The sequence below is a fragment of the Myotis daubentonii genome, chromosome 14, assembly GCF_963259705.1.
Source record: "Myotis daubentonii chromosome 14, mMyoDau2.1, whole genome shotgun sequence".
NCBI classification, from domain to species: domain Eukaryota; kingdom Metazoa; phylum Chordata; class Mammalia; order Chiroptera; family Vespertilionidae; genus Myotis; species Myotis daubentonii.
This window is the reverse complement of record NC_081853.1, coordinates 17,686,610-17,712,603: the sequence shown is the minus strand read 5'-3', so window position 1 is coordinate 17,712,603 and position 25,994 is coordinate 17,686,610. Positions and strand designations below refer to the sequence as shown.

Here is a 25,994-nt window from a genome sequence, read left to right as displayed (position 1 = left end):
ATGATAAGAGCCTAATATGCTAAGTGCCCAGTCATCTGGTCTTCTTTTCAACCAATCAAAGCATAATATGCTAATGATATGCTAAGGCCAGTCAACTGCTCATTATGATGTGCACTGACCACCAGGGGGCAGATGCTCTGACTGGTAGGTTAGTTTGTTGCTGGGGTCTGGCCGATTGGGACTGAGTGAGATGGGCCAGACACACCCTGGAGCCCTCCCGCAGTCCCTCCCTGACTGGCCAACCTCCCGTCCCTCCCCGGCCCTGATCGTGCGCCGGTAGGGGTCCCTCGGCCTGGCCTGCACCATCTCGCAATTGGGTTGAGGTTTCCCCCACCCCCAAATTCAAGAATTTTGTGTACCGGGCCTCTAGTATCATTATAATGTTCATACTACCCAAATCAATGTATAGATTCAATGCATTTTCTATCAAGATACTAATGGTATATTTCACAGAACTAGAATCAATATTCCAAAAATTTATATGGAACAACAAAAGACCCTGAATAGCCACAGCAATCATAAGACAGAACAAAGTTGAAGGAATCACTGTTATCAAATACTGGATATTAAATACTACAAGGCCATAGGAATAAAAATAGCATGGTACTGGCATAAAAACAGACATACAGAATAATGGAACAGAGTAGAGAGCCTAGAAATAAACCCATGCCTTTATGGTCAATTAATATTCAACAAAAGATGCAGGAATATACAATAGGGTAAAGATAGTCTATTCAGTAAATGGTGTTGGGGAAATTGGACAGAAATGTACAAAAAATGAAACTAGACCACCTTCTTACACCGTACACAAGAATAAACTCAAAATGGATCAAAGACTTTACTGTAAGACTCAATATCATAAAAGTCCTAGAAGAAGACAGAGGCAATAAAATCTCAAACATCTCTTGTAGAATTTTTTTCCCCTGATATATAACCTTGGGCAAGGGAAACAAAAGAAAAATTAAACAAATGGGACTACATCAAACTAAAATATTTTTGGACAGCAAAGGGAACCATCAACAAAGTGAAAAGACAACCTACTAAATGGGAGATACATCTGATAGGGTTAGTATGAACAATTTATACCTGAATAGACACTTCTCCAAAGAGGACATACAGATGGCCAATAGACCATGAAAAAATGCCCGTCACTAATCAGGGAAATGCAAATTAAAACCATAATGAGATATCACCTCACACCTGTCAGAATGGCTATCATTAATAAATCAACAAACCAAAAGTATTGGCAAGGATGTGGAGAAAAGGGAACCCTCATACACTGTTGGTGGGAATATAGATTAATTCAGCCTCTGTGGAAAGCAGTATGGATTTATCTCAAAATAACTAAAAATGAAACTGCCTTATGACAGAGCGATTCCACTTCTGGGAATATATCTGAACAAATCCAAAACATTCATTTGAAAGAATGTATGAACCCCTATGAAGATTGCATTTTTTTTTTCAATAGCCAAGATCTGAAAACAGCCCAAACAAAAAAGCTGTGGTACATTTACACAATGGAACATTACTTGGCTGTACAAAGAAGGAAATCTTCCCCTTTATGACAGTGTGGATTGATCTGGAGAGTCTTACACTGTGAAATACGCCAGTCAAAGAAAGACAAGTACCATATGATTTCACTTACATGTGGAATCTAATGAACAAAACAATAATAAACAAAATAGAAACAGACTCATAGATATAGAAAACCAGAAAACAGACTAACAGACTGATAGCTGGACTGATAGCTGGGGAGGAGAGTTGGGAATCTGGGTGAAAAACGTTATTAAGCAAAATCATAGACACAGACAACAGTGTGGTGATTACCAGAGGGAAAGGGTGGCTTGGGGAGGAAGAAGAGGATAAAAAGGGCCATAAAATGATGATGGAAGACAATTGACTTGGGGTGGTGAACACACAATGCAATATACAGATGATGTGTTATACAATTGTACACCTGAAGCCTATGTAATTTTATAAATAATGTCACCCCAATAAAGTCAATAAAAAAATAAAATTAGGTTTCTGAGTTACAAAGCAGGAAAGGCAAAATCAGCCATCACAAATGATGAGTTAAAACGCATATTATGGAAAATGTTGCTTCATGAAGATAAGAGGAAAAAGAAAGCCTGACAATGACTCTTTCCAGACAACAGTAATGTTTACAATTATCTTCTGAAAATAAAGAAGTAAACCATTGTTTAATATTAAAAACAAGGAAAAAATCAATTGACTATATTTTTGGCTTTATTTTTGGACTCTGTTCCGTTGATCTATTTGTTTCTTCTAAGGCCAATACCATACTGTTTTTACTTAATTAGGTTTATAGTAAAACTTAAAATCAGGAAATGTGACTCCTTGGACTTGGTTCTTCTTTATCAAAATTGTTTTCTATATTATAGACCCCTTTTACTTCTATGTAAAACTTGAAATACACTTGGCAATTTCTAGAAAAAGCCTGTTGAGATTTTGATTGGGATTTTGTTGAATTTATAGATCAATTTCAGAAGAATTAGGACCTTAATACTGAATTTTCTAATCCTTAAGCAAGCTATCTCTCTGTATTTATGTAAACCTTTTAAAATTTCTCACAGCAATAGAGTGGGGAAGACATAGGTTTACAGATGTTTGAATGGAAAAATAATACCATAATCTATAGTCTATGTAATAATAGACAAACATGATAATTGACCGTACCTTTGCTATGCCTCCCATCGGCTAATCAGCACGATATGCAAATTAACCGCCAACAAAATGGCGGCTAATTTGCATACTGCAGGCAGGGCGGGACAGCGCGAGCCACCAGCGCGCTACCATCCAGTGGGACCCAGAAACCCCAGAAGCTGGCCTGCCTTGCCACCAGGGACCTGATCATGTCCCCGGCAAGCAAGGCAGACGGGACCCAGAAGCCCCAGAAGCTGCCAGATATGGCAGTAACTATCAGTAAGCACTCTGAAAGTCAGTGCCATAAATGCACCAATTAAAAGACAGATTATGAGGGTGAATCAAAAACAAAACCCACTTTAAATATAAAGACACATAGATTAAAAGTAAATGAATTAAGCTGCAGCCTGTTTTGCTCAGTGGATAGAGCATTAGCCCGTGGACTGAAGGGTCCCAGGTTGGATTCCAGTCAAGGGCATGTACCTCAGTTGCTGGCTTGATCCCCAGTCCCTATCAGAGCATGTGCAGGAGGCAACCAATCAATGTGTCTCTCCCTTTCCCTCTACTCTCTCTAAAATTCAATGGAAAAATATCCTTGGGTGAAGATTAACAAAATCAAAGTAAATGGATTAAGTAACATTAAAGAGATTATAAGAAAAATATATTCTAAATTTTGTTAGTTGTATAATGGTTATGTTTAAATTATTAACACCTAAGAAATTGGATGAAGGGTACATATAATATGCTGTAGTATTTTGTAGGTTTTTTTACATGTATGAGATTATTTCAAATTAAAATATTAAAAAATTAAAAATTAATAAAATATTAATTGAAATGTATCTGCATTACATGAAAAATCTCCTAATTGCTTCTAGCATAATTTTTTAAATTGTGCTAAAATTTACAAGGGTTCAATTAAAAATATGTTAATTCTAAATGATATAATAGAAAATATATAATAGTGCAGTTATAAGCACTTACCTGAAAATAAAAATTTAAAGAAGTGAGTTTAAAGAAGGGCTTAGCCAAAGAAAATATATGTTCAACCCATGGACACAGACAACAGTATGGTGATGGCCAGAGAGAAGTCAGGGGCAAGAGCTGGGTAGAAGGGGAAAATGGGGGGAAATAGGGACATCCTATATAATAATAATAAAAGGCTAATATGCACATTGACTGAACGGCAGAATGACTGGTTGCTATGATGCACACTGTGCACCAGGGGGCAGACGCTCAATGCAGGAGCTGCCCCCTGGTAGTCAGTGCACTTCCATATGGGGAGTGCCACTTAGCCCGAAGCTGGCTTATGGCTGGCCAGCGCAGTGGTGGTGGCAGGAGCCTCTCCCACCTCCGTGGCAGCACTAAGAATGTCCAACTAACAGTTTAGACCTGATCCCTCAGTGGGCCTAAGCCTTTAGTCGGACATCCCCCGAGGACTCCCTGGCTGCCAGAAGGATGTCTGACTGCAAGCTTAGGCCTGATCCCCCGGGGAGTGGGCCTAAGTCGACAGGTGGACATCCCCAAAGGGGTCCTGGACTCTGAATGGGTGCAGGCTGGGCTGAGGGACACCCCCCCCCCCCCGAGTGCACAAAATTTTGTGCACTGGGCCTCTAGTCCTATCTAATAAAAGAGAAACATGGTAATTAGCTGTACCTCCGCTACCCTTCCCATTGGCTAATCAGGGAAATATGCAAATTAACTGCCAACCAAGATGGCGGCTGGCAGCCAGGCAACTAATGCGAACAGGAGGCTTGCTTGCTTCAGTGATGGAGGAAGCCAGGTTCCCCGCCTGCCGCTGCCGGCCTCTGAGCTCCTGAAGCAACAGCTCCAAAAGATACAATGTTTCAATTATAGAAGCTAAAAGATGGTGGTTAATTTGCATATACTAGCTGTGAGCGAAGACTGACGACAACATGGAGGCCAAGCGGTACAGAAGGGAGCCAAGTAGAGGCCGCGAGGACAGAAACCAGAGCCATAGCTGCTGTGAGTGGGAGGGGCAGCGGCTTGGAGGGGAAGGGGCAGCAACTGGGAGCGGGAGGGAAATCCCAGCCACAGCGGCTGGGAGCGAGAGGGGCAGCGACTTGGTGCGGGAGGGGCAGCGGCTTGGAGAGGAAGGGGCAGCGGCTGGGAGTGGGAGGGCAAGCCCAACCACTGTTGCTGGGAGCATAAGGGGCAGCGGCTGGGGGCGGGAGGGGCAGAGGCTTGGAGCAGGAGGGGCAGCGGCTGGGAGCAGGAGGGCAAGCCCAGCCCCAGGGGATGGGTGCAGGAGGGCAAGCCCAGCCCCAGCCACTGGGATCAGAAGGGCAAGCCCAGTGCCAGTGGATGGGAGTGGGAGGACAAGCCCAGCCCCAGCAACTGGGATCAGGAGGGCAAGCCCAGCCCCAGAGACTGGGAGCGGGAGGGCAAGCCAAGCCCCAGCCACTGGGATCGGAAGGACAAGCCCAACCACAGGGGATGGGGGCAGGAGGGCAAGCCCAGCCCCAGAGACTGGAAGCAGGAGGGCAAGCCCAACCACTGTGGCTGAGAGCATAAGGGACAGTGGCTGGGGGCGGGGGGGTGGGGGGGGGAGAGGGGCAGCGGCTGGGAGCTGAGGGACAGCAGCTGGGAACAGGAGGGCAAGCCCAGCCCCAGCTCCAGTGGATGGGAGCGGGAGGGCAAGCCCAGCTCAAGCCACTGGGATTGGAAGGGCAAGCCCAGCCGCAGGGGATGGGTGCGGGAGGGCAAGACCAGCTGCAGGGGCTTGAAGCGGGAGCGAAGCCCACTTCAGCGAGTTTTGCTCCTTTCTCTGCTTTGCTCCAGCCACAGGAAGCCCTATTCTTGCAGGAATATTCCTGCAATGGGCCTCTAGTATGTATATAAAAGCCTAAGCAACTGTTTGACCATTCAACCATTTAACCGTTCAACCATTTGACCAGGAGCTATGACGTGCACTGACCACCAGGGGGCAGGTGCTGAATGCACAGGCATGGAACCATGGAACAGACTGATGAATCTCAGAGGGAAAGGGATAGGGGGGAGGGCAGGAAGAGATTCACCAAAGATCTTATATACATAATAGAGGCCCGGTGCAGGGATCCTTGCACCAGTGGGGTCCCTTGGCCTGCTCTGCAGAGATCAGGCCAAAACCAGAAGTCCAACATCCCCTGAGGAGTCCCGGATTGCGAGGAGGTGCAGGCCAGGCTGAGGGACCCCACTGGTGCTGGAATCTGTGTACTGGGCCTCTAGTTAATAAATAATAATACAAGAATAAACTCTGTGTTTCATGTACTCACATCTGTGAATCTACTTTTGCCCCACCCTGTATTGTAGTTTTCAGCATACAGGCATTATATATGCATTTTATAAAAGGAATATGTAAGTATTTCATCTTTTTTATACTACTGTAAATGTTACTTCTCCTTTCAATTTTAATTTCAATTGTTCTTTCTTAGTATATAGTATTTACTAACTGATTTTTACATATTGATCTTGTATCCCATGATTTTGCTAAACTCACTAGTTATAGTAGATTATGTGGATTCCTCAGGTTTTGCAACATAGGTAATCATGCTGTATATAAATGGAGTATTTCCTTTTCAATCCCTATGACCACTTATTTGTTTGTTTACTGAATTTGCCAGGACCACTAGTATGATGTTAAATAGAAGTGATCTGACATCTTTGCCATGCTCCTGTTCTTAGAGGAAACATATTGATTGCTTCATCATATACATAATTTTAGCTGTAGGTTTTTCATAAATGCTCTTTATCAGGTTGAGGACATTTTATCCTATTTCTAATTTCCTGAGAGTTTTTTGATAAACAAAAATTGAATTCTTTCAAATGATTTTTTCTGCATTTATTTGGTCATATGATTTTTTTCCCTTTATTCTGTTAATGTGGTAAACTGTGCTGATATTTTCAAATGCGAAACCAACCTTGAATTCCTGGAATAAACACAAGTTGGTCATCTTTTTAAGTGTAGGTGAATTTGATTCAATATTTTGTTAAGATTTTTACATCTAGGTTAATGAGGGATATCTACACTAATAAAAGAGAAAAATGGTAATTGGCATATGACGATACCCTTTTCATTGGCTAATCAGGGCTATATGCAAATTAACTGCCAACTAAGATTGGCAGTTAACTGCCAACAAGATGGCGGCTAATTTGCATATGTAGGCACAATGCAGGGAGGCGAAAGGGAAAGCAGGAAGAATCACCCTGCCACTGACAGTGATCGGAAACCCAGGGGGGAGCTAAGAGCTGGGGGGCAGGGCAAAGGCGCCTTTGCCGCCCTGGCCAGTGATAGCAGGAAGTAGGGGTGGAGCCAGCGATGGGAGCTGGGCACGGTCGAAGCTGGCAGTCCCGGGAGCTAGGGGTCCCTTGCCTGGGCCTAAAGCGAAGCCCACGATCACGGGGCCGCTGCCACTGCACGTCCCCACTGCCCGGGCTGGACGCCACAGCCAGAGGCTTCCTGCAGGGGCAGGGGCGGAGCCCGCGCGATCGCGGCACCCCTCCTGCCACTGTAGGTCCCCGCTGCCCGGGCGGATGCCTAGGCCAGAGGCGTCAGGCCTGGGCAAGGGGCCGATCCTGCGATTGGAGGGTGATGGGGGTCAACGCCTGAGGGCTCCCAGTATGTGAGAGGGGGCAGGCTAGGCTGAGGGACACTCCCCCCGCCCCCCCCCACAAATCCAGTGCACTAATTTCGTGCACCGGGCCCCTAGTTAGTGTATAATTTAAAAAAATTTCTTGTTTGATTTTGGCATCAGGGTTATGCTGCCTTCATTAAATAAGTTGAGACATATTCCCTCCTCTAATTTTATAAGAGAGTTTGTGTTTATTTCTTATATATTTGATGTAATTCATACTTTAAGGCATCTGAACCTAGAGTTATTTGTTTTGGCATGGCTATTAATCGTGAACTCCATTACTTTGTTTGTATAGGGCCAGGCATATCTTCTTTTGACAATTTTGATAATTTCTATTTTTAAAAGAAATTTGACACTTAACTCAAGTTATCAAATATCGGCATAAAGTTGTTTGTAATTACCCCTTATCTTTTCATTGTCTCTAGGATATATAATAATGTTTTCTCTTTCATTCCTGATACTAGTATTCTGTGGTTTCTTCTTTTTATTCATCCATCTAGCGAGGGTTTTATAACTTTATTAACTATTTTAAAGAACCAACTTTAATATTATTGATTTTCCCCCTGCTGTTATTTGCTTTTTGTTTTATTGCTTTCTGCTTTTATCTCTATTATTTTATTTCTACTTTTAACATTGAGTTTCATTTGTTCTTTTTTATCTTCAACTGTTCATCTTAAAATTTGCTTCTTTTCCATAAGCTTTTAAATCTATAACTTTTTGGTAAAGTCCGTTTTAGCTACATCTCACACATATTGACACTTTTCATTATCATTAATTTAAAAAATATTTTCCATGTAATTTTCTTTCTTGACACATGTTTTTTAAGTACTGTGCTGTTTAATTTCCAATCTTTAGGGTTTTTCTAGGCATAAACTTTTCTTAGATATCATTGATAGTTTTATATCATTATCATATATTAATTTCTAAATTAGCCTATTGCTCTCAGAGACAATACTATGTGGATTTCAGTCATTAAAACTTATTGTGCCCTGCTGATGTGGCTCAGTGGTTGAGCGTAGACCCATGCAACAAGGGGTCACTGGTTCAATTCCTGGTCAGGGCACATGCCCCTGTTGTGGGCTTGACCTCCAGCAGTGGGAGTGCAGGAGGCAACCCATAGATGTTGATGTTTCTCTCATGGATGTTTTTCTCTCTCTCTCCCTTCCTTTCCTCTCTAAAAATCAATAAAAACATATTTAAAACCTCACTTCCTGGCTTCTTTTAAGATTTTCTTTGACTTTTTTGCTGTTTGAATATGATGTGACTAGCTGAAGATTTTGTTTAAGTCAGATGCTTGGTGCTCTCTAAGTTTCTTGGATCTGTGGTTTGGTGTTTGTCATAATTTTGGAAAATTTTCAGCCATTATTATGTCAAAAATTTCTTCTGTTTTAGAGGCCCAGTGCACAAAATCCATGCACAGGTAGAGTCCCTAGGCCTGGCCGGCGATCAGGGCCGATCGGAGCCTTCTGGCTGCTGGCCAGGGCCTCCCTTCCCTAGCTGCCGGCTGCCAGCCAGTGCCTTCCTTCATTCCGCGCCACCCCCTGGTGGTCAGCGCGCATCATAGCGAGCGATAGAACTGGTCTTGTGGTTGAACTTCTGAGGGGACACTTTGCATAGTAACCTTTTATATACATAGACTCCATGATGATGATGATGACCACGATGATATGATGATACAGACATTTTTAAAACGTGTCTGCACACTCACATCTTGAGGGCCTTTGCCCTGCTGTCCCCTCGGTCTGTGCTGTTGCCCACACAGCACCCTTCCTCCCTTCATTCAGCGTGTGTGTGAGTCGCTGGAGCGGTGAGACCTCCTCTGAGCCTTGTATATAAAAGCACAGCCCTTCCCTGCTGCTTTCCCCTGGCCCTGCTTTATTATTTTTCTTTAGCAAGTATGACTATCTGACATATTACCTGTTTACTTGTTATTTTTTATTCTTTCTAGTCTCCTTCAACTGAAACGTTGGCTGTATAAGGAAAGGGTCTGTCTTAAAATTTTCAAAAATTAAATTGGTTTTAGGGCAGTTTTCTCTATAGTATATATGCAAAAGGAAGTACTGTGCAGCTCTTTCCATTTTTTCCCAAGAATATTGTCTGACATTGAGAAACATTTACATACCACAATCACACCCCTGTGAAAGCTGCCATAGAGGACACGGAAGAGTAAAAGGGACCACGTGACCAGGGCAGGATCCACAGTGTGAGGATGGCCCACGGCTTAAGCCCAGGTCTGCCTGAGACCACAGCCCCCTGCCTGAGCCACATGTAACGTTTCCTGGCCTTCTCTTTCAGTATGAATACTTCAATGCTGTGCTGATCAATGAAAGGGACAAAGACGGGAACTTTTTGGAGCTGGGGAAGGAATTCATCTTGGCCCCAAATGACCATTTCAATAATCTGCCTGTGAACATCAGTCTCAGTGACGTCCAGGTGCCAACGAACATGTACAACAAAGGTAAGCCTCAGGGCGCTCCTTTCAGGGGCGGAGAGGAGGTGGTGAGGTGCGGGGCTGGCCGGTTTGGGACATTATGTTATTTTGAAAACCACAATTCTACTCTGGGTATGTCAGCGTGGATAGGTGCAGTGTGTGCTTGATCTGCCTGGAGACTCTGGCTTGCTACTTCCCCATGCTGTTTGCAGGAGCTCTCTGACAGCCAGTCCAGGGTTGGCAAACTTGCTTCTGTAAAGGGCCCAGTAGTAAATATCTCTAGCCTTGAGGGACATCTAGCCTGCTCACAGCTACTCAACTCTGCTGTGCTGGCACAAACGCAGCCTTGGCGACAGGTAAGTCAGTGGTTGTGGCTGTGTTTCAGTAAAACATTCACCTACAAAAAACAATGTCCGGATTGGACCTGTAGGAGTCACTCCCTGACCTGTGGTGGAGCCTCTCTCTCCCCTTCCTCTATTCCCTGTAATGGTAGTTAAGTGTTCAGGAACGCCTGGGGTTGCAACAGAATCAGTTGTGGTCTTTCTTAGAGTACAAAGCAGCAGGGACCTCAAGGGGCTCCCTGTTTCCAGGCTTGTGGTCCTCAAATCCAGCCTTCACACAGGGCCTAGGGATATTGTCCCCAAGTCCCCATATGCCCATTGGGGTTGGGATTATCTTGGCCAAGGACTGGGCTCTGGCAGCAGATGGACTCTGGTTAGACCCTGGGTTTCACCTCTGAATGGCTGTGACCTTGAGTGCACCACCATCTCTCCTGAGACCTTAGTTTCCTCTTCCATAGAATGTGGATAATAACTGTGTCTACCTCATGGGGTGGCTGTGAGGACTTAACAGAGGGTGTGAATAAAAGCTTACGTTAATGATGTTGCCCTTGTCATCGTCACCATCACTGAGTTGGGTTTTGCTCTGCTTTGTCACACCTGGGAGGCTCCTAAAAAAGAGCCATTCCCTCAGAAAAATACTTCAGAAAATGATGGCATCTTCAAAGTAAAATTCTGCCCTGCTGCCTACCATTGTGGTTTCAAAAATATCAGGGGCCAGTGGCCATCACCCACCCAGCTCCGATTCACCTACAGTCGCGCGGTGGTCCAGAGAAGGCTGTGGGTTTGATTCCTGCTCCTCCCCTCGCTGGATCCTCAGCCTCAGTTTCCCTCTGGGATGAGGATGCCAGCTCCCTCAGAGGGACATTGTGAGACTGTAAAACAATGTGGGTGCAGCCTTCGCACAACAGCGACTCATGAAAGTGCTCAGTCATAGTGCCATCACTATTATTGGGAAACAACATGACCATGAGTTGCATTTCTAAATTGTCCTAGGTCCCTGTTTACAAAGGCTGGTCAGTGATTAAAGAACCTCCTCCTCACTGTCTCTGAAGCATGCCTCTCGCGGCTGTTCTTTGTGGCTGGATACCTGATGTCTTCCTTTCCTTGTTAACCTGTTACCCATCCTTAATCCTCAGTGGGGGCAGGACTCCATTCGTGAATTATTCCCATGGTTTTGGGGCACCACATGGTGAAGCAAACGCAGCCTCTCTCCTGAGGGGTTCACACTGTACTTGGGGAACAAATAGGTAATGAGATCATTAGTTAGCGGTCACCTTTATGGAACGCCAGCGACAGTGGGAGTGCCAAGGAGGGGCCCTGCCACTCGCTCATGTGGCAGCCACACATTTGCCATTTTCTCTCTTCCTCCTGGAGAAAGTGATGTCAGTCTGAACCACCGCTGCTGGGCTCTGGGCTGGGCCATGTGACCTAATCTTCAGTTTGGATTCTTCCTTAGAGGGAGATTCCTGAGCACCCGAGCCTGAGGGGCTGAGCTCACGTCTCTGGTAGGACTGAGTCCTCTAGGACGGTCTTGTCAGCGAGATAGGAAGGCCCCTTTGTGCATCGTGCCTGGAAGAAAGCCATCCTCTTAGCATTAAATACACACTCAACTGAAGATGAAAAATTAACAAGATTTTACAGAGCAATTTCAGATATAAAACAATTCAGAACGATCTTTTAAAATATGACAGCTGCTTCAAGGTTGCTGGAGCCATTAGCACCATTATGGAGAGAGATTTAATTGCACCGTAAGCTTTAAAGGCATAATTGTACCTTTCGGGGGCAACAGCACAATGAGGGGCCAGCACTGCCACTGATCACACAGGCCGTGGTGGTGGCTCTGAGTCTCGCCAGGCGAATTCTAAAAGCCCAGGCAAGGGCAGCGGTCTATGAGGCGGACGTGGGCCCTGTGGGAGCTTCACTTGAGCTGTGGAGGTAGGTGATGATGTTTAAAGTCATTCTCAGCAGCGCTGTGGGGTCTGCCTATCGCCCCCACCCAGATTCACTGGTCCCCGGCAGTGGGGTCAGTCACGCTCTATCCCTTGTCTAGTCTGCTAGGCAGCGCGGAGCTGCCCAGGGGAGGGGCTTCAGGAAAATTCCTGTCTCCATTCTACCTAATTCAAACCAGCCCCAAACCGTCTTTTTTCTTTTCAAGCTGCAGAGATGTATTTTATGTTTAAAGGACCCTCCAGCTCCGATCCAGTTTTTGATGACATGTACTCAACACACATGCTCAGAGCTTGGTCCCTGGCTGTGATGCTCCTGGGCTAGGAATCTTACTCCCCACAAAGGAACCAATGCTGGGTCACTCTCTCCCACGGGGCAGCTTGGACCCCGGGGGTGCACACGGTTTGAGACTTGCTTGGGAGCTGCTGTGTGTGGGAAGCGCTGTGCCAAGCTGGGGGTGACAAGTCCCACTCACTCAGCTGCCTCTCTGGGCGTGAGGTCCGAGAGAATAGGCACCTGGTCCCTCAGGATCCCCTCGGCTACTCTCAGGTCACCTTGGGGACTGGGAAGATTTGCACAGGCTGAGACCCCAGGCCTTAGGTTTCACCCCTGCAGGTCCATTGCCCGCCTTCCTTCTGGATCTTAAACGTTCCTGGCACTGTTAGGAGGTGGGGACAGGTTCTGCTCTAGTGAGACCCCAGGTCCATCTCTAGTGTCATGTCCCTCTGGCTTCCCACTGCCTCCTCTCCTTTGCACACCACGGCTCCCCGCCCAATAACTGCACTAAGTTGAGATGCCCACACTCGCTGGGGAGAGCTTCTGACTTATGTAGCTCGCACATGTCAACCCTACAAACATCCTGGGAGCAAGAACTACAGAGGCTCTGACTACTGGCCTGGAAGAGAAAGGGGGAGAGAGCAGAGAGAACAAACTACATGTTGTCTCAGTGCAGTATGTCATCTGTTCCTTCGTTTGTGCTTTCCATCCTTCATTCATTCATCAGACATTGTCTGTGCCAAGCTCTAGAGATCCATCCATGACTAGGACAGACATGGGCCCTGCCTCGAGCAGTGGGGGAAGACAGTACTGAGCAAGGTATGACCAGCGTGACAGGAGTTGTGAAAGCAGAGTGCGGCGCTGACCTGGTCCTGGCCTTCCTGAGATGAAGAGGGGAGGAGACAGGCAGGCAGGGAGTCATTGGTAGTGAAGTGTGTCCCACGGAAAGACTAAACTATGAGCAGGTATCCATGTGGGCGAGTGTGGGGCAGGGACTCTGAGAGTGAGGAAGTGGGGTGTCGGGGAGGCTGTGGAGGGAGTAAGGATGGGCTGGCCCCCAGCGGCTGCAGCAGGAGCATCCGCCCCTCTATGGGAGTCAGAAAGGTAACTATGGGGCCCGGGAGGGCTGGCCAGGTGGTGAGAGGCTGCGAGAGCCATCAGAAGATCATGGAAGCGTTGGGGCCTGGTACCATCTGATCGGCAGCTTTCCTGAGAACAGGTGTGTGCTGGAACAGGTGTGCGCTGGTCCCATCCACACTGAAGGAGAGGACAGAGGGAGGGAAGGAATCCAGGACACAGAATGAGAAAACCCGGGGGAGAGGAATGGTGCCTGGCCTGTTGGATGACTAAGGTGAGGGCTCTCGGGCCTGGGCCCCAGAGAGCAACCTCCGTCGAGAATATTAGCTCCCTGAGGGCAGGGACCTAATCTGTTTTGTTTTCTGATGATTTCTCAGCCCCAGCATGGTACTCAGCACATAGTAGGGGCTCAATAAATATTTATTGCAAGGTGAGTGAAGGAAAGAAGTGTGCAAATTAAAACACTTCGCTTTGATATGTATGAAGAAAAGACACCTGAAATAACTCCACATCTTTTTTTTTTGAAATATATTTTATTGATTTTTTTACAGAGAGGAAAGGAGAGAGATAGAGAGTTAGAAACATCAATGAGAGAGAAACATCGATCAGCTGCCTCCTGCACACCCTCTACTGGGGATGTGCCCACAACCCAGGTATATGCCCTTGACCGGAATCTAACCTGGGACCCTCCAGTCTGCAAGCCGACGCTCTATCCACTGAGCTAAACCGGTTTCGGTGACTCTACATCTTGATTCTCCTCCTCCAGCAGTAACGGAAAGCAGGGGGACAGGTGGCCTGCCCGGCAGGCATAGGGAGGTATGAATTGCGGGATACAACGTAGGCCCCTGGTCAGCAAACTGCAGCTCGCGAGCCATATGCAGCTCTTTGACCCCTTGAGTGTGGCCCTTCCAAAGCCTTAGGAGTACCCTAATTACGTTAATAACAATGTACCTACCTATATAGTTTAAGTTTAAAAAATTTGGCTCTCAAAAGAAATTTCAATCGTTGTACTGTTGATATTTGGCTCTGTTGACTAATGAGTTTGCCGAGTACTGGCCTAGGCCATCCCTTTATCTTCTTGTCAGGGAACCTCGTCAGACAAGACTGGCCTGTGTGTGGAGGCCCAGGCCCTGAAAATGAAAACAGGTTCAGGGAAAGGGACACTCATCACCACCATCACAGAGGAATCATTTTGTCTGTTACAGTCCAGTAGGTTCTTCTAAAAGCCCAGGCAAGGGCAGCGGTCTATGAGGTGGACCTGGGCCCTGTGGGCGCAGAGCTAGCTGCTGGGAGGTGGACCTGGGCCCTGTGGGCGCAGAGCTCACTGCTGGGAGGTGGACCTGGGCCCTGTGGACGCAGAGCTCACTGCTGGGAGGTGGACCTGGGCCCTGTGGGCGCAGAGCTCGCTGCTGGGAGGTGGACCTGGGTCCTGTGGGCGCATAGCTCACTGCTGGGAGGTGGACTTGGGCCCTGTGGGCGCAGAGCTCGCTGCTGGGAGGTGGACCTGGGCCCTGTGGGAGCAGAGTGCGCTGCCATCAGGATGGGCAGGATCAGTATGTGTGGATTTGTCAGATGTCTCAACCTATTTTTCAAATGTTGGGTTTGATAAAATGCAAAGTGCATTTTGCCAAGCACTTTTCCCCTTAATTACATGTGTATATTTTAAGGGGAATTTAATCCATATGTTTCTGATTCGTTTACACGGAAATCATTAAGATGTTTTCTAAGAGTTGTTTGACGTGTAAGAAGGCTCATGGACCTTTAAAAATGCTGTGTTTAAGTTTCTTTTTCTTCCCCTTGCCTGTGTGTGTGTGTGTGTGTGTGTGTGTGTGTGTGTGTGTGTGTAGAGAGAGAGAGAGAGAGAGAGAGAGAGAGAGAGGTTGAGAGAGAGAGAGAGAGAGATTCAGGCTCTGAATGGTTTGTTTTCTCCTGGAATGCTGAACTGGACCATTTGGAGGTGGCTTGAATCATGCTTTCACGTTGGTCTCCCTTCACTCACTGGACGTGATGGTGCTATGGCCATAAATGGGGATCAGGCCTGACACCCTTCTCTGGCCCTAGAGGAAGATGCTAGGACCCTCCCAGTGCAGGGCCCTCTGGCACCTGCAGGCCTCACCTGGGCCAGGGGAACTTTCCCAGCCCGGTCCACCAGGGTGAGGACAGCAGGACAGGTGAGACACACACACGGTAATGCCACTGAAGGGACTCTACAGTTGTCATCCCAAAGTAGTCATCATTTTTCTCTTACAGTTTGAAAATTATATTTTTGTGTCACAGAATAACTATATCTGCTTAAAAAGTCACAGTTTGAGCAGCTGAGTGGTCTAGAGTGGGTTCCAGACATAAAATGAGATAAACCTCAAATGCATGACTTCAGTGAATGGCTCCCTAACAATCGAGTGGGAAGAGTTGCACCTCCCCCTGAGCCTCTGGGAAGCACTTCGGTGTTGCTCTGGCCCATTCACTCAGGCCTGACCCCTGCAGTGCCCATCATCTCCATCAGGTCTGTTTCCGGTTTTCCAGAAGCATCAGCGAGTCTTTGGAGTGTAGCCAGCCTGGACATGGATCACAGTTCTCTGAGTACCAGCCTGGTAGACCAGAGAAAAACGTTCCACTCTCTGAGCCTCAGTTTCCCCCTCTGTAAGTTGTGAAGTGTTATTTTGAGCACCCAGCACAGAGCCTGGCACGAGGAGGTGCTTGATTGACACACATCATCTCCTCAAGCCAAACCAGTTTCCATCTCTCAACTCTCCAGGTGGGTTCCTGACCTGGCCCTGCCCAACACTCAGCCTCCCGTCAGCATTTTGCAGGGTGAGGTATAAACACTCTCACAATGATGCCAGTTCACCGCCCTCTTTCACTGGCCAGCCATCTCCTCCCGCTTCGTACCAGATCCCGGGACTCCAACTCTCAATGGCCTTCCCTTGCGCTCCTCCCTCCACCCCAGCCTGCTCTCCCTGCTCCTCTGACCAGACTCCCCCTGTCTTGAGAGCCCAGCTCCTCCACAGAGACCTTGTCCCTCCCTGTGGTCTCAGCCCTCCTCTCCAGAGCAGGCACCTGCCCCCTCATGGGTGTCCCCACAGAGCAGTGGCTTCACTTTCCCTGGAAAGCAGGGGGATCATTTTCCTTGGAGACAGGGGCTGTGCTTTTCTCATCCCCTTGGGAACCTGGCAGAATGGCTGGAATGGAAGTGTTTCCACCGATGTTTGTTGAGCTGAATTTCATATTGCTACATTCCTACCTTGGACCTGCACTACTGTAATACCACCTGGATCCTACATTACTCCATCACCACCTGGATCCTACATCACTGCATCACCACCTGAATCCTACATCACTGCATTACCACCTCAATCCTACCTCTCTGCGTCAACACCTGAATCCTACATCACTGCACCACCACCTGAATCCTACATTACTCCATTACCACCTGAATCCTACATCACTGCATCACCACCTCAATCCTACATCACTGCATCACCACCTCAATCCTACATCACTGCATCACCACCTCAATCCTACATCACTGCGTCACCACCTGGATCCTACATCACTGCATCACCACCTCAATCCTACATCACTGCGTCACCACCTGGATCCTACATCACTGCATCACCACCTCGATCCTACATCACTGCGTCACCACCTCAATCCTACATCACTGCATCAGCACCTCAATCCTACATCACTGTATCACCACCTGAATCCTACATCACTGCATCACCACCTGAATCCTACATCACTGCATCACCACCTGAATCCTACATCACTGCGTCACCACCTGGATCCTACATCAGTACAGGAATCGTACATTGTTACATTACTATCTGATTCCCATATTGCTATAGGTCATCACAAATAGATCATTATTTCTGCTTGTTCGTTTGTCAATTCTACTTCTATTTGAATTTGATTTTGTGTGTGTGTGCTTGCTGTTCAAGACAATCGTTTTAGATGTATTCTTAATGAAGTTATACTGCCTTCCAGTTCTCTTAATTTGTTTGTATTTTTAATATCTTCCTATTTTTCCAGAATAATAGAAATCATTATGGAGGCTTGCAATTGGAGCTTAATGTAGGCCAGGGCATTCTACAAGGAGGGGCCAGGACAGTGAGGGGCAATGTAAGAGCTGGAACCATTGCTAACAGGGGTTTTCATTTGTTGTTGGTTTTCCTGGTGTGTCTACATTTGTGAAATGTCGCATTAATAGTAGAGAACCGGAATTTGTAGGTGATTTACAGTATGTACTTAATGGCTTAGATAGCAGTCCACTTAACACTTGCTTTGGATCTGTGCTGTGATGGGGAAGGTGAAGGATGGGGCCATCTTCAGCACCTGGAAATCACAGCAGTGTGTGGTGCAGCCTGGGCAGGCAGTGGGGACAATAGGACTAGAAGCTCTTTGCCCGGGCTGACTCAGCCAGCCATGAGATGCCACCGGGCCCTGAGAATGAGAAAGGGGTAGCTTTGCTGAGGATATGGGGGCTGGGCCTCCAGGGAGGTGAGCAGATGATCCTGCAGGTGGCCCCAGGCCTCCTCTGCCCCCTCCCTGGGCTGCACCAGGTCAGCCATGGGGCTCGTCCAAGGGTGTGTGGTCCAGTGACATATGCGTTGCCTCAGTGCTGACTCTTGCCGCCACAAAGGTTATGCTGCCTGCTTCTCTGTAAAGCAGACATTATGATAGCACCTACCTCATGGAAGTTTGTGAGGATTAAATGAAACAGCACACTACGCTCAGCCTTTAGCACCATGGCTTGTATGTGGTAAATGCCTACTAAGCGTCACTTTTGTTAGTGATGATGGTGAATACCCCACAGTGGCTGACCTATGCCTGGGCGTGTGTGTGACCCTGAACCAGGTGACATTATTTTCCCTCCTCTATGTTGGAAATCCGTTTACCACTGGACAGTCAATGCACAGAAAACAGTGTGGAGCCAGAGTTGCTTGCGGGTGTCAGAAGCCGTGGGCGCCTTCTGCAGCAGCTGCATGCTGATGCTCACCCGCCTTCCCTTTGCTCCTCATGCTCAGACCTGGGAGCCTCCATGTGTTCAGGTCCTACCGCTGGGCCACACGGCTGCTGAGAACCGTGGTGTCGTAGTTAATTGCTGTGGGGCTTCCAAATGATGCTCTTGGCTTTCCTTCTTTCAGGGACTCAGGGTTCTCGGGGGTCCTGGGGCCTCAGCAGTTCGCTGGTACGAGTCATGGCAGGGGCATGAAGGGAGTCTTTCTTGCCACTTCTCTTCTCTCCCCTGCTCTAAGCTAACAGAATCTTCTACCTAGAACACACAGCCCTCTTCCTTGGAAGCACTCCCCTGGGCATGACCCCACGGATGTCTTCCTCGTCAGTGTTCTTCCTTTGGATAACATTGATGCGGTGTTTTTTAGGTGCAGGCACAAGCATGATCTCAGACAGTATACTCCTTCCCACAAGTCAGTGAAGTAGGAGCCATTGTTATTCCCATTTTACAGATGAGGAGACGGAGGCTTAGAGACTTGCTCAGGATGACTCAGCCAGTGAGATGGATGAGTCAGCATATGACCCCCCACACTTTGATTTCAGAATCAGCGAGACATACTGCCTCTTTGTACCGTGTCCTACGTGCCCCATACCCACCACCCTGTGGCTGTGCCTGTGTTCACGTAGCTGTGTCATGCCTATGAACACACACTTTGCTCGTGTGGCAAATGGAAGGCCCTGTTTTTGTCAAATTGTGCTATTTTCTTCTCAGCATGTAAAAATCCATCATAAATAAAAAGTAGTCTTTTTTTTTTTTTAAATAAACACTCCCGATCTCTTCCCCTGAGCAAAAGAAATGTTGCAGCAGAAAATCTTTTTAAAAATGTAAAGCAAACTGCCTCAGAATATCAGTGGGTACCAGCTGCTCACACGTTGGGGATATTTCTGTTGGAGGTGAGACGCCTCCACATTTAATCCTACAAACCTGCCAGACAAGAATGTGTACCAGGCAAGGGAATAATGATTTGCAGTGCAAAACGGCTCTCCGCCTCCCTGCCTTTAGAAGTGAATTCCTCCACCATAGTGACTGGGGTGACAGGCACAGAGCTGGGTTCGACACCACCATCATATATTGATCTAATAGATTTTCACAAAACATCTCCCGTGTGCCGACATTAGACGCTAGCATAGGAAGGTGTGATGAATGGGAAGACACCGCCATGCGCTCCTGGAGCTCACAGGCCAGTGGGGAGGCACAGGGAAGTGAACGCACAGCGAGCGCTCGGTGCACCCAGAGGAAAGGGGGCTGTGGTTCCGCCAGGCTGTGTCCCAGAACAGCTCAGCCGGGCCAGGGGCGAACTGGGGGTGGTGGTGGCCATGGCCAGAGGACAAGTTCTTGAGGAAGATGAGCTTGGCTGCCGTCTGAAGGGTGAGTGGGAAATAATAGCCAAGGACTGGGGCAGGGTGGGAGGGGGGGCTATTGCAGAGAGGTCACAGTGCACGGGTGTTGGGAAGCATCCTTGAAAGACTTTTTGGGGGTGAAATAAGGGAGGGAGATGCTATGTAAAATCTGCCACTCTTGATCCACTGTGTACACAGGATATTCAGGGAATACATGTCTGTACCCCAGAGAAAGCCATTGCAGTGTATGAGTCAGCTTGCCCAAACCTGCCTGATTATGGCGGGCTCTATCAAGGAGCAGCATTAGCAACTCAGGGGGCACAGGCATTTCCTGGGAGACCTGAGTGTGCTCAAGTGCAGTGGTTCAGATGCTCACCAATAAGGGGCCGAGATGCCGAGGAAAAGACAGGACATTGCATGTGTTTGAAGGGTATTCATAAGTGGTGTATATGCAGAACATTTCTCTAGGAATATACAGGAAATTGAAGGACTTTTTACATTCCACCCTCGGTTCAGTTTAAGTGTTTTCCCATGGACAAGTTACGCCTTTTTAGGAGTTAAAAACCAAAGAATAAAAGTACTTGATTTACAAAAGCTGCTCATCTACAAGTATGTTTCAGGTACACAGCTAGCTGGTAAAAGACAATACAGCTGTGTGTCAGTTGCTAATGGCTTTCCAGTTGACGGTCCTCTCAGCTTGTGTTGGGCATGGGTGACACACTCTTGTTTGAGGCAGAGGACCATGGAGTAAGTTGTTTATGTGCCGACACTGACTCTGCTGAAGATTGCATTTAGTGTCATACTGTGCCCTTGGGTGGCAGTAGTTATTTTCATCTAAGTGATGTGGCCCTGGGGAAGGAGAAATGGTTCCCTCTAAAACGATTCCATAATACTCAAGTCATTTGTGGGCAGGTGTCACAGACATGGGGGTGCCCTTCCTCAATATGAGCAATGTTCTACACTTGGGGTCACATAGATCAGTGCTTCCAGGGGTCAGACTGGAAATGCGATTAGAAGTGAGGTTTGCTGCTCTCAGGCCAAAGGCAGGTGGCCGTGCGTCTTGCTTGTGTTCTCATTGGCATTGCCTCAGGTTCCGTGCGTGATGGCTTTTTGAAGCAGCTGTTCCTGGGCCTCAGGAACCCTCTGGAGGTGAGGGAGGTGCCTGACAGAGGCGCAGGGCTGAGCGATGAGGATGTGCCCCAGTCAGTCCCCGTGGCGTGACTGCCTGTCGCAGGCCCCTCTTCAAGCCTGGCCTGCATTGGTGATGAGTCATAGGGGTTGGGGCCAGAGGTTGCATCTTCACCACCTGAAGGATGCACAGGTAGACCTTGGGGACAGGACACCCACTCTCAGCTGTATTCTCTGCTCAGTGCCCCCTCAAATGCCTAAAGCCCATGCCTCCCTTACTTCGGGTGGGTTTCTAGCAAAAATGATTGTGGTTTCCTTATTTATCTTTTGAGACATCCTTCTCTGAGCAGCATGGCAGCTCCATGTTATAATCTCCCAGGGCCACTGTCTGGCATTCCTCCACCGTTGGGAAGTGGGAGAGTGATTTCCTTCATTTCTGACTGGATTCCTTTTCCCCTCTCACTTCAGGGGGTAGAACAATTCTTGGGGTCACGTGTCGGTCATACCTCCAGGCAGGTAGAGGCAACGCACCGTGACTTCATCTTCTGGCAGGTGGATTGACCCACATCTCAGAGAAACTGAGGCATCGAAGTCTACATGGAGGGACTCAGAGGGAAAGTCTTCCAGCTCCAAATCTGTGGTTCCTCCCTGGAGCTTGGAAGCAGAGCCTCGCAGTGGAGTCCGCGAGGGGGGTCCTCACCGGGGTCTGCTTGACTCACGGCCCAGTGCTGGGTGCAGGGAGGCGGACCATCCTTGTCCTTCACAGACTTTCTGGGGTGGGTTTGCCTGTGGGGTTTCTCTGCTGTTAAAGGCAGAGTGAAGGAGGGAAGTTGCAGGACCAAGTCTTTCGGGAACCCAGACGAAGAGGTATGAGGGGCTCTCTATTGGGGTGCAGACTCAGGACCAGTTGGGGTGCTGGTGATGGGCTAGCATTAGGGAGACCGTAGGGAGGTTTCCCAGGCAGTAGAGGAGCCCCAAGAATAGAGTAGACCAGGTTAAGGCCTTCTGACATGTGCCCAGAAGCAGGTGGGGCTGGTTTGTTCTGCACAGAGCAGACTTTAAAGACTGGGGCTCAGTGCCCTGTCAGCTTTTACAGCCTTTCTGGAAGGTCCTCTTGGATTTCAACAGGTTCTCATACTGTCTGTTCTGATCTCCTTGGTTTTCTCCAGTCGATTGGCAGCATGGGCCTACGCTCCTTCCCCATCTCTTCTTCCACATTCTCCTGCCACAGAATATCTGCTTGTCTCAAAGGGATTGATTTATCCTTTTCTTATTTGCCAGTTTACTCCCTTCTTTCAAAGAGGATCTGAGGCAGGTGCATTGAAGGGCCAAAAGGTCTTTTCTTCTTTTGTCCTTCTTGCTCCTCCCTCCGTTTTGTGAGCGGAGTCTAGCCAGTGACTGAGTGACCATTCCTATGTGCCCACAGGCACTGGCTTTTTAAGTACAGTTTGGGGCTACTGCGTTGAATGAAAGGTGGAGCACTAAAGACTAGAGCTCTCAGTTTTATGTGTAAGAAACACTTTTTTAGCTCACATAGAAGCTTCCTTCTGTTTGCTCTTTTCTGGGACAACCCCAGCAGGTATCAGCATAAGAGCTGCTAAAACATGCCTGTCTCCCCAGGATAACAGAGGGCCCCTGGGACACCGCCATGCTGTGCCCGACAGGCAGGTGCCGCCAGGTGCCCCAGCTCCACGGCCTCCCTGGCCGCCTGCTGGTCGGTGGAGCCGTGGATGGGCTCCCAAGCCAAACGGCCTGGGTTAGCATCCAGGCTCCACTATTCAGCTGTGGTGTGATTTCAAACAAGATACAGAACCCCTCTGCCTCGGGGAGAATAACTCTACCCACCTCAGCGCAGGGCATTTTTTAAAGACTGGATGAAAGAGAGAGAAGAGAGAGACAGAGGGAGATACAGAGAGAAAAACAGAGAGACATACAGAGAGAGACACACAGACAGACTGACATATTAGTAGACCCAGAAAGAAAGCATCAGGCACTGTCATTGCTGTTGCTCACCCACTCACAGATGGGAAGAGTGAGTCTCAGGGAGGTTAAGTTACCCATCCGAGTGTGAATCCTGGTCCAGCCCTCTGAAAAGTCAGCTGTCTTACCTGCCGTGCGAGGCGAGCCTCCCCAGAGCGGCCTGGGAGAAGTGCCCGCTGCTCCTCACTGACACTGAGGGAAGGACTTCATGGTCAGCCTGCTCACCTGCTACCAGTGTCGGCAAGGCTAGTTCTTACCGCCGTCCTGCAGCCAGTCTGGCCTCCAGCCAGAAAGCCTTGGTGTAGCTGGGTGTGGCTTATTTTTGGAGCAATGTGTGCGGTTGGTGATTGGTGACTAGCCTCTGCTCCCAGGCCCTTCCCAGTGCCCCTTGTCCACCCAGTCTCTCCCTGAAGCCAAAGGGCTGGTGTCCCAGGGGAGCCTGCTGCAGAGCTGCTGTTTCTGTCCATTGTGGTAGGTTGGCACCTGCCATATGGCTTGCAGACCCTGAGTGTTGCTTGCCAGGTGTAAAGGCACTGTGCTCCCTTGGCGCCAGTCTGATTGGCTCATTGGCAGTGACCTCCCCAGTGGGTAAATGTGCATCTCTCTGTGCCCCCAAGGTCTCTAACTCTTCTCTTAGGGGCATCCTGAGAGCCTCGCAGTGGGGCCAAGCCCTCCGCCTTGTCTCTCCGAATGCTCCCCGTGGCTGCCTGGTCTTGGCCCAGTGTTCCTGCTGCCTTGACCCCCTGCTCCATCCAGACTCTCGGGGCAAGACCTCAGGAGCTTCTGGGCTCTCCCAGAACCACTGGGCCAGGACCCCACTGAGTTGAGGGCGGAGCCTAGGGTGGCCCTGGGAATCTTAGCATAGAGAACCAGGACAGCCACCTGCACCTCAGGTTAGAAGTGCTCTGTATCCCTGGAGACCTCATTGTGGGGGTGGATCTTCTGGGGTCCTTCTAATGAAGGGCAGTGGGCTCCTAGAGCTGTGCTGGATGGATCCTCCTCAGGGAGTGGCCTGGTCTCAGGGACTTCTTTGTTAGAAACTGGTGGGCGGGGCGGGGACTCTTGCCAGGTGAGTGCAGAGCCAGCTCAGGGCTGTTGTGTGTCTGGTGGTTCTGAGCGTGGACCTGGGGCCCAGTCCTGCTCCTCCACGTGCTGGGTGTCGACCTCATGAGTTCCTGAGCCTCTGCCAATCAGTCCTCATCCCCATGGTATGGAGGCCAGAAAGCATCTGGGAGCATGGAGAAGAGTTGTGGTGTTGGTGCTGGTGGCGTTGTGTGTGTGTGTGGGGGAGAAGTGCAGAGTGAGAAGAGGAAAGGAAAGGGAAGGGAAGAGGGGGAGGGGTGGGAGATGGTGTGGGCCAGGCTCCCTCAGCCTCCATCACCTGGTGGGTTATTTCTGTGGCTGGTATTGTTGATAATCTGACAGCAGAAATGCTCTCTTCTTATCCTGACACATTTCACTCTAGAATTTCAGATTTCTTTCCCCCTTAGAATGTAGCTCATTCTAAGGAGTCCGCGGAAGAAAATATGACTAGAAGTTGTTTCAACTGTCGAGATATGAAATCCCTTTGTCTCTCTTTCACCCGGTTTTCCCTCCGAAGTCTCACTGGAGTTGATAAAAAGGAGGCAGGGTTGGTGGTTACTCTTCTACTTATACAGGAAAAGCCGTCTTCATCCTTCAGATTCAGAGTCACATAAAATATTTGAAATTGACATTTACCAGCTAATGCGAGGCCTTAACAAATACACTGTCACCTGGAGCTGAAAATAGACTCAGGGGATGAGGCTAGAGAACTAGGGAGCCTTCCTGGGTGTGGGGGCCAGCGAGCTGACAGGTGGTGGAAGATGGAATGCGGGCACCTCTGCAGCTCATCTGTATGAAGGTCATCTCTTCCACGCCCAGGGTTTGCCCTAAAGAAGGTGCTCCTCAGGGACCCTTTGTGAGGTAGAGGTCTGCCTCCTGGTGTTGATAGTAACTTTGCCCAGGAAGGAGCCAGCCTTCTGCCCAGATGCCATCCCTTGGGCACTCCCCTCCATCCTTAGGATCTCACCCTGCTTTCCCTCATGCTGCCCAGCCTTCGGAAGACATGGGTGGCCCTCTTCAGAGAATCAGAATCTAGAGATGAGCAGACCCACACCAGGGTGAATTCACGGTGGAGTCAGACATTTGAACACTACAGTGGAGAGTCTGCTCTGAGCTCCCCCACCTTTTCAGACTATATGACAGCAAAGTTCGTCTGTTCTTCCCATTGTGAGCAGCCCCTCTTCTCAATCAATAGCGTAGTCATGGGAGACACGTAATGCACTTTCAGGTTGTGCCAGAAGGGCTCCTATCCTCCATTCGCAGGCCTGTGGCCTGCAATTCTGTCCAAAGGATGGCCAAGTACGGAGAAACTGCTGCAGAGAATGTTGTCTCTGGAGGGATGTGGTTCACATTAGCTCAACTGAGAGAAATCTAAGTCAAACATGCCAAGATCTGAGTTTAAACGGGGAGTGAGTGCTGACTTGGTTGGTGAGAAGTACAACCATCTGCTGGCACTGAATGGCTTAAGGCAAGGCCTCTGGGAGGTGTCCAGCCTCGGGCAGTGGTGGGAGCACACCTGGGGCCTGGGTATTGCCATTCAAGAAGAGAAGCGAGGAGTGTGAGCACATCTGCTATGGTTCCGTGTGTCTGCGTTAAAAATGAAAAGTCTAGGTGGGGGGATGCCATACTGTGGAAATTGAAATGGCAACTTGTGAGGAGGCTGGTTTCCTAAAAGTAACAGGTAAAATTCCTGATGGTTCAGTCACCCTCTGCATACATGCCCGGGAGGGCTGAAGTTCATTACCCGGGCAGCAGCTGATGGTTCACACGGGCCTCCGTGCAGTCCCAGCTTCTCTCACATGGATCATGCGAGGCTCCCGAGAAGAGGTGACTGTTCGTCAGAGGCACCTCTTCATCCCGAGAGCTGAGAGGTTGGCGTCTGGGCCCAGAAGCCAGAGCACTGGCCTCAGGGTTTGGTCCTAGAAGCAGTGGAGGCAGGGCCTTCACACAGCTCATTTGTCAGTGTGTTTGGCCCGAGCACAGCCGTTCACAGACTCAGTCCCCAGCCGGCATCATAAGGTGCAGGAACCAGAAATGCTGTCCAGAGAGAACCTGGAGAGACTCCAGGGACCAGAGAGT

General features: G+C 48.7%; 1 protein-coding gene across 3 annotated transcripts in view; it reads left to right on the top strand.

Moving 5' to 3' along the window:
* Positions 1 to 25,994, top strand: part of CACNA2D3 (calcium voltage-gated channel auxiliary subunit alpha2delta 3) — an 806,557-nt gene that overhangs the window by 301,573 nt on the left and 478,990 nt on the right. For all 3 annotated transcript variants that reach the window (XM_059663265.1, XM_059663266.1, XM_059663267.1), the window contains exon 5: positions 9,591 to 9,753. In XM_059663265.1, coding sequence (XP_059519248.1) covers positions 9,591 to 9,753 — 163 coding nt within the window. The remainder of the gene's footprint in view (positions 1 to 9,590; positions 9,754 to 25,994) is intronic.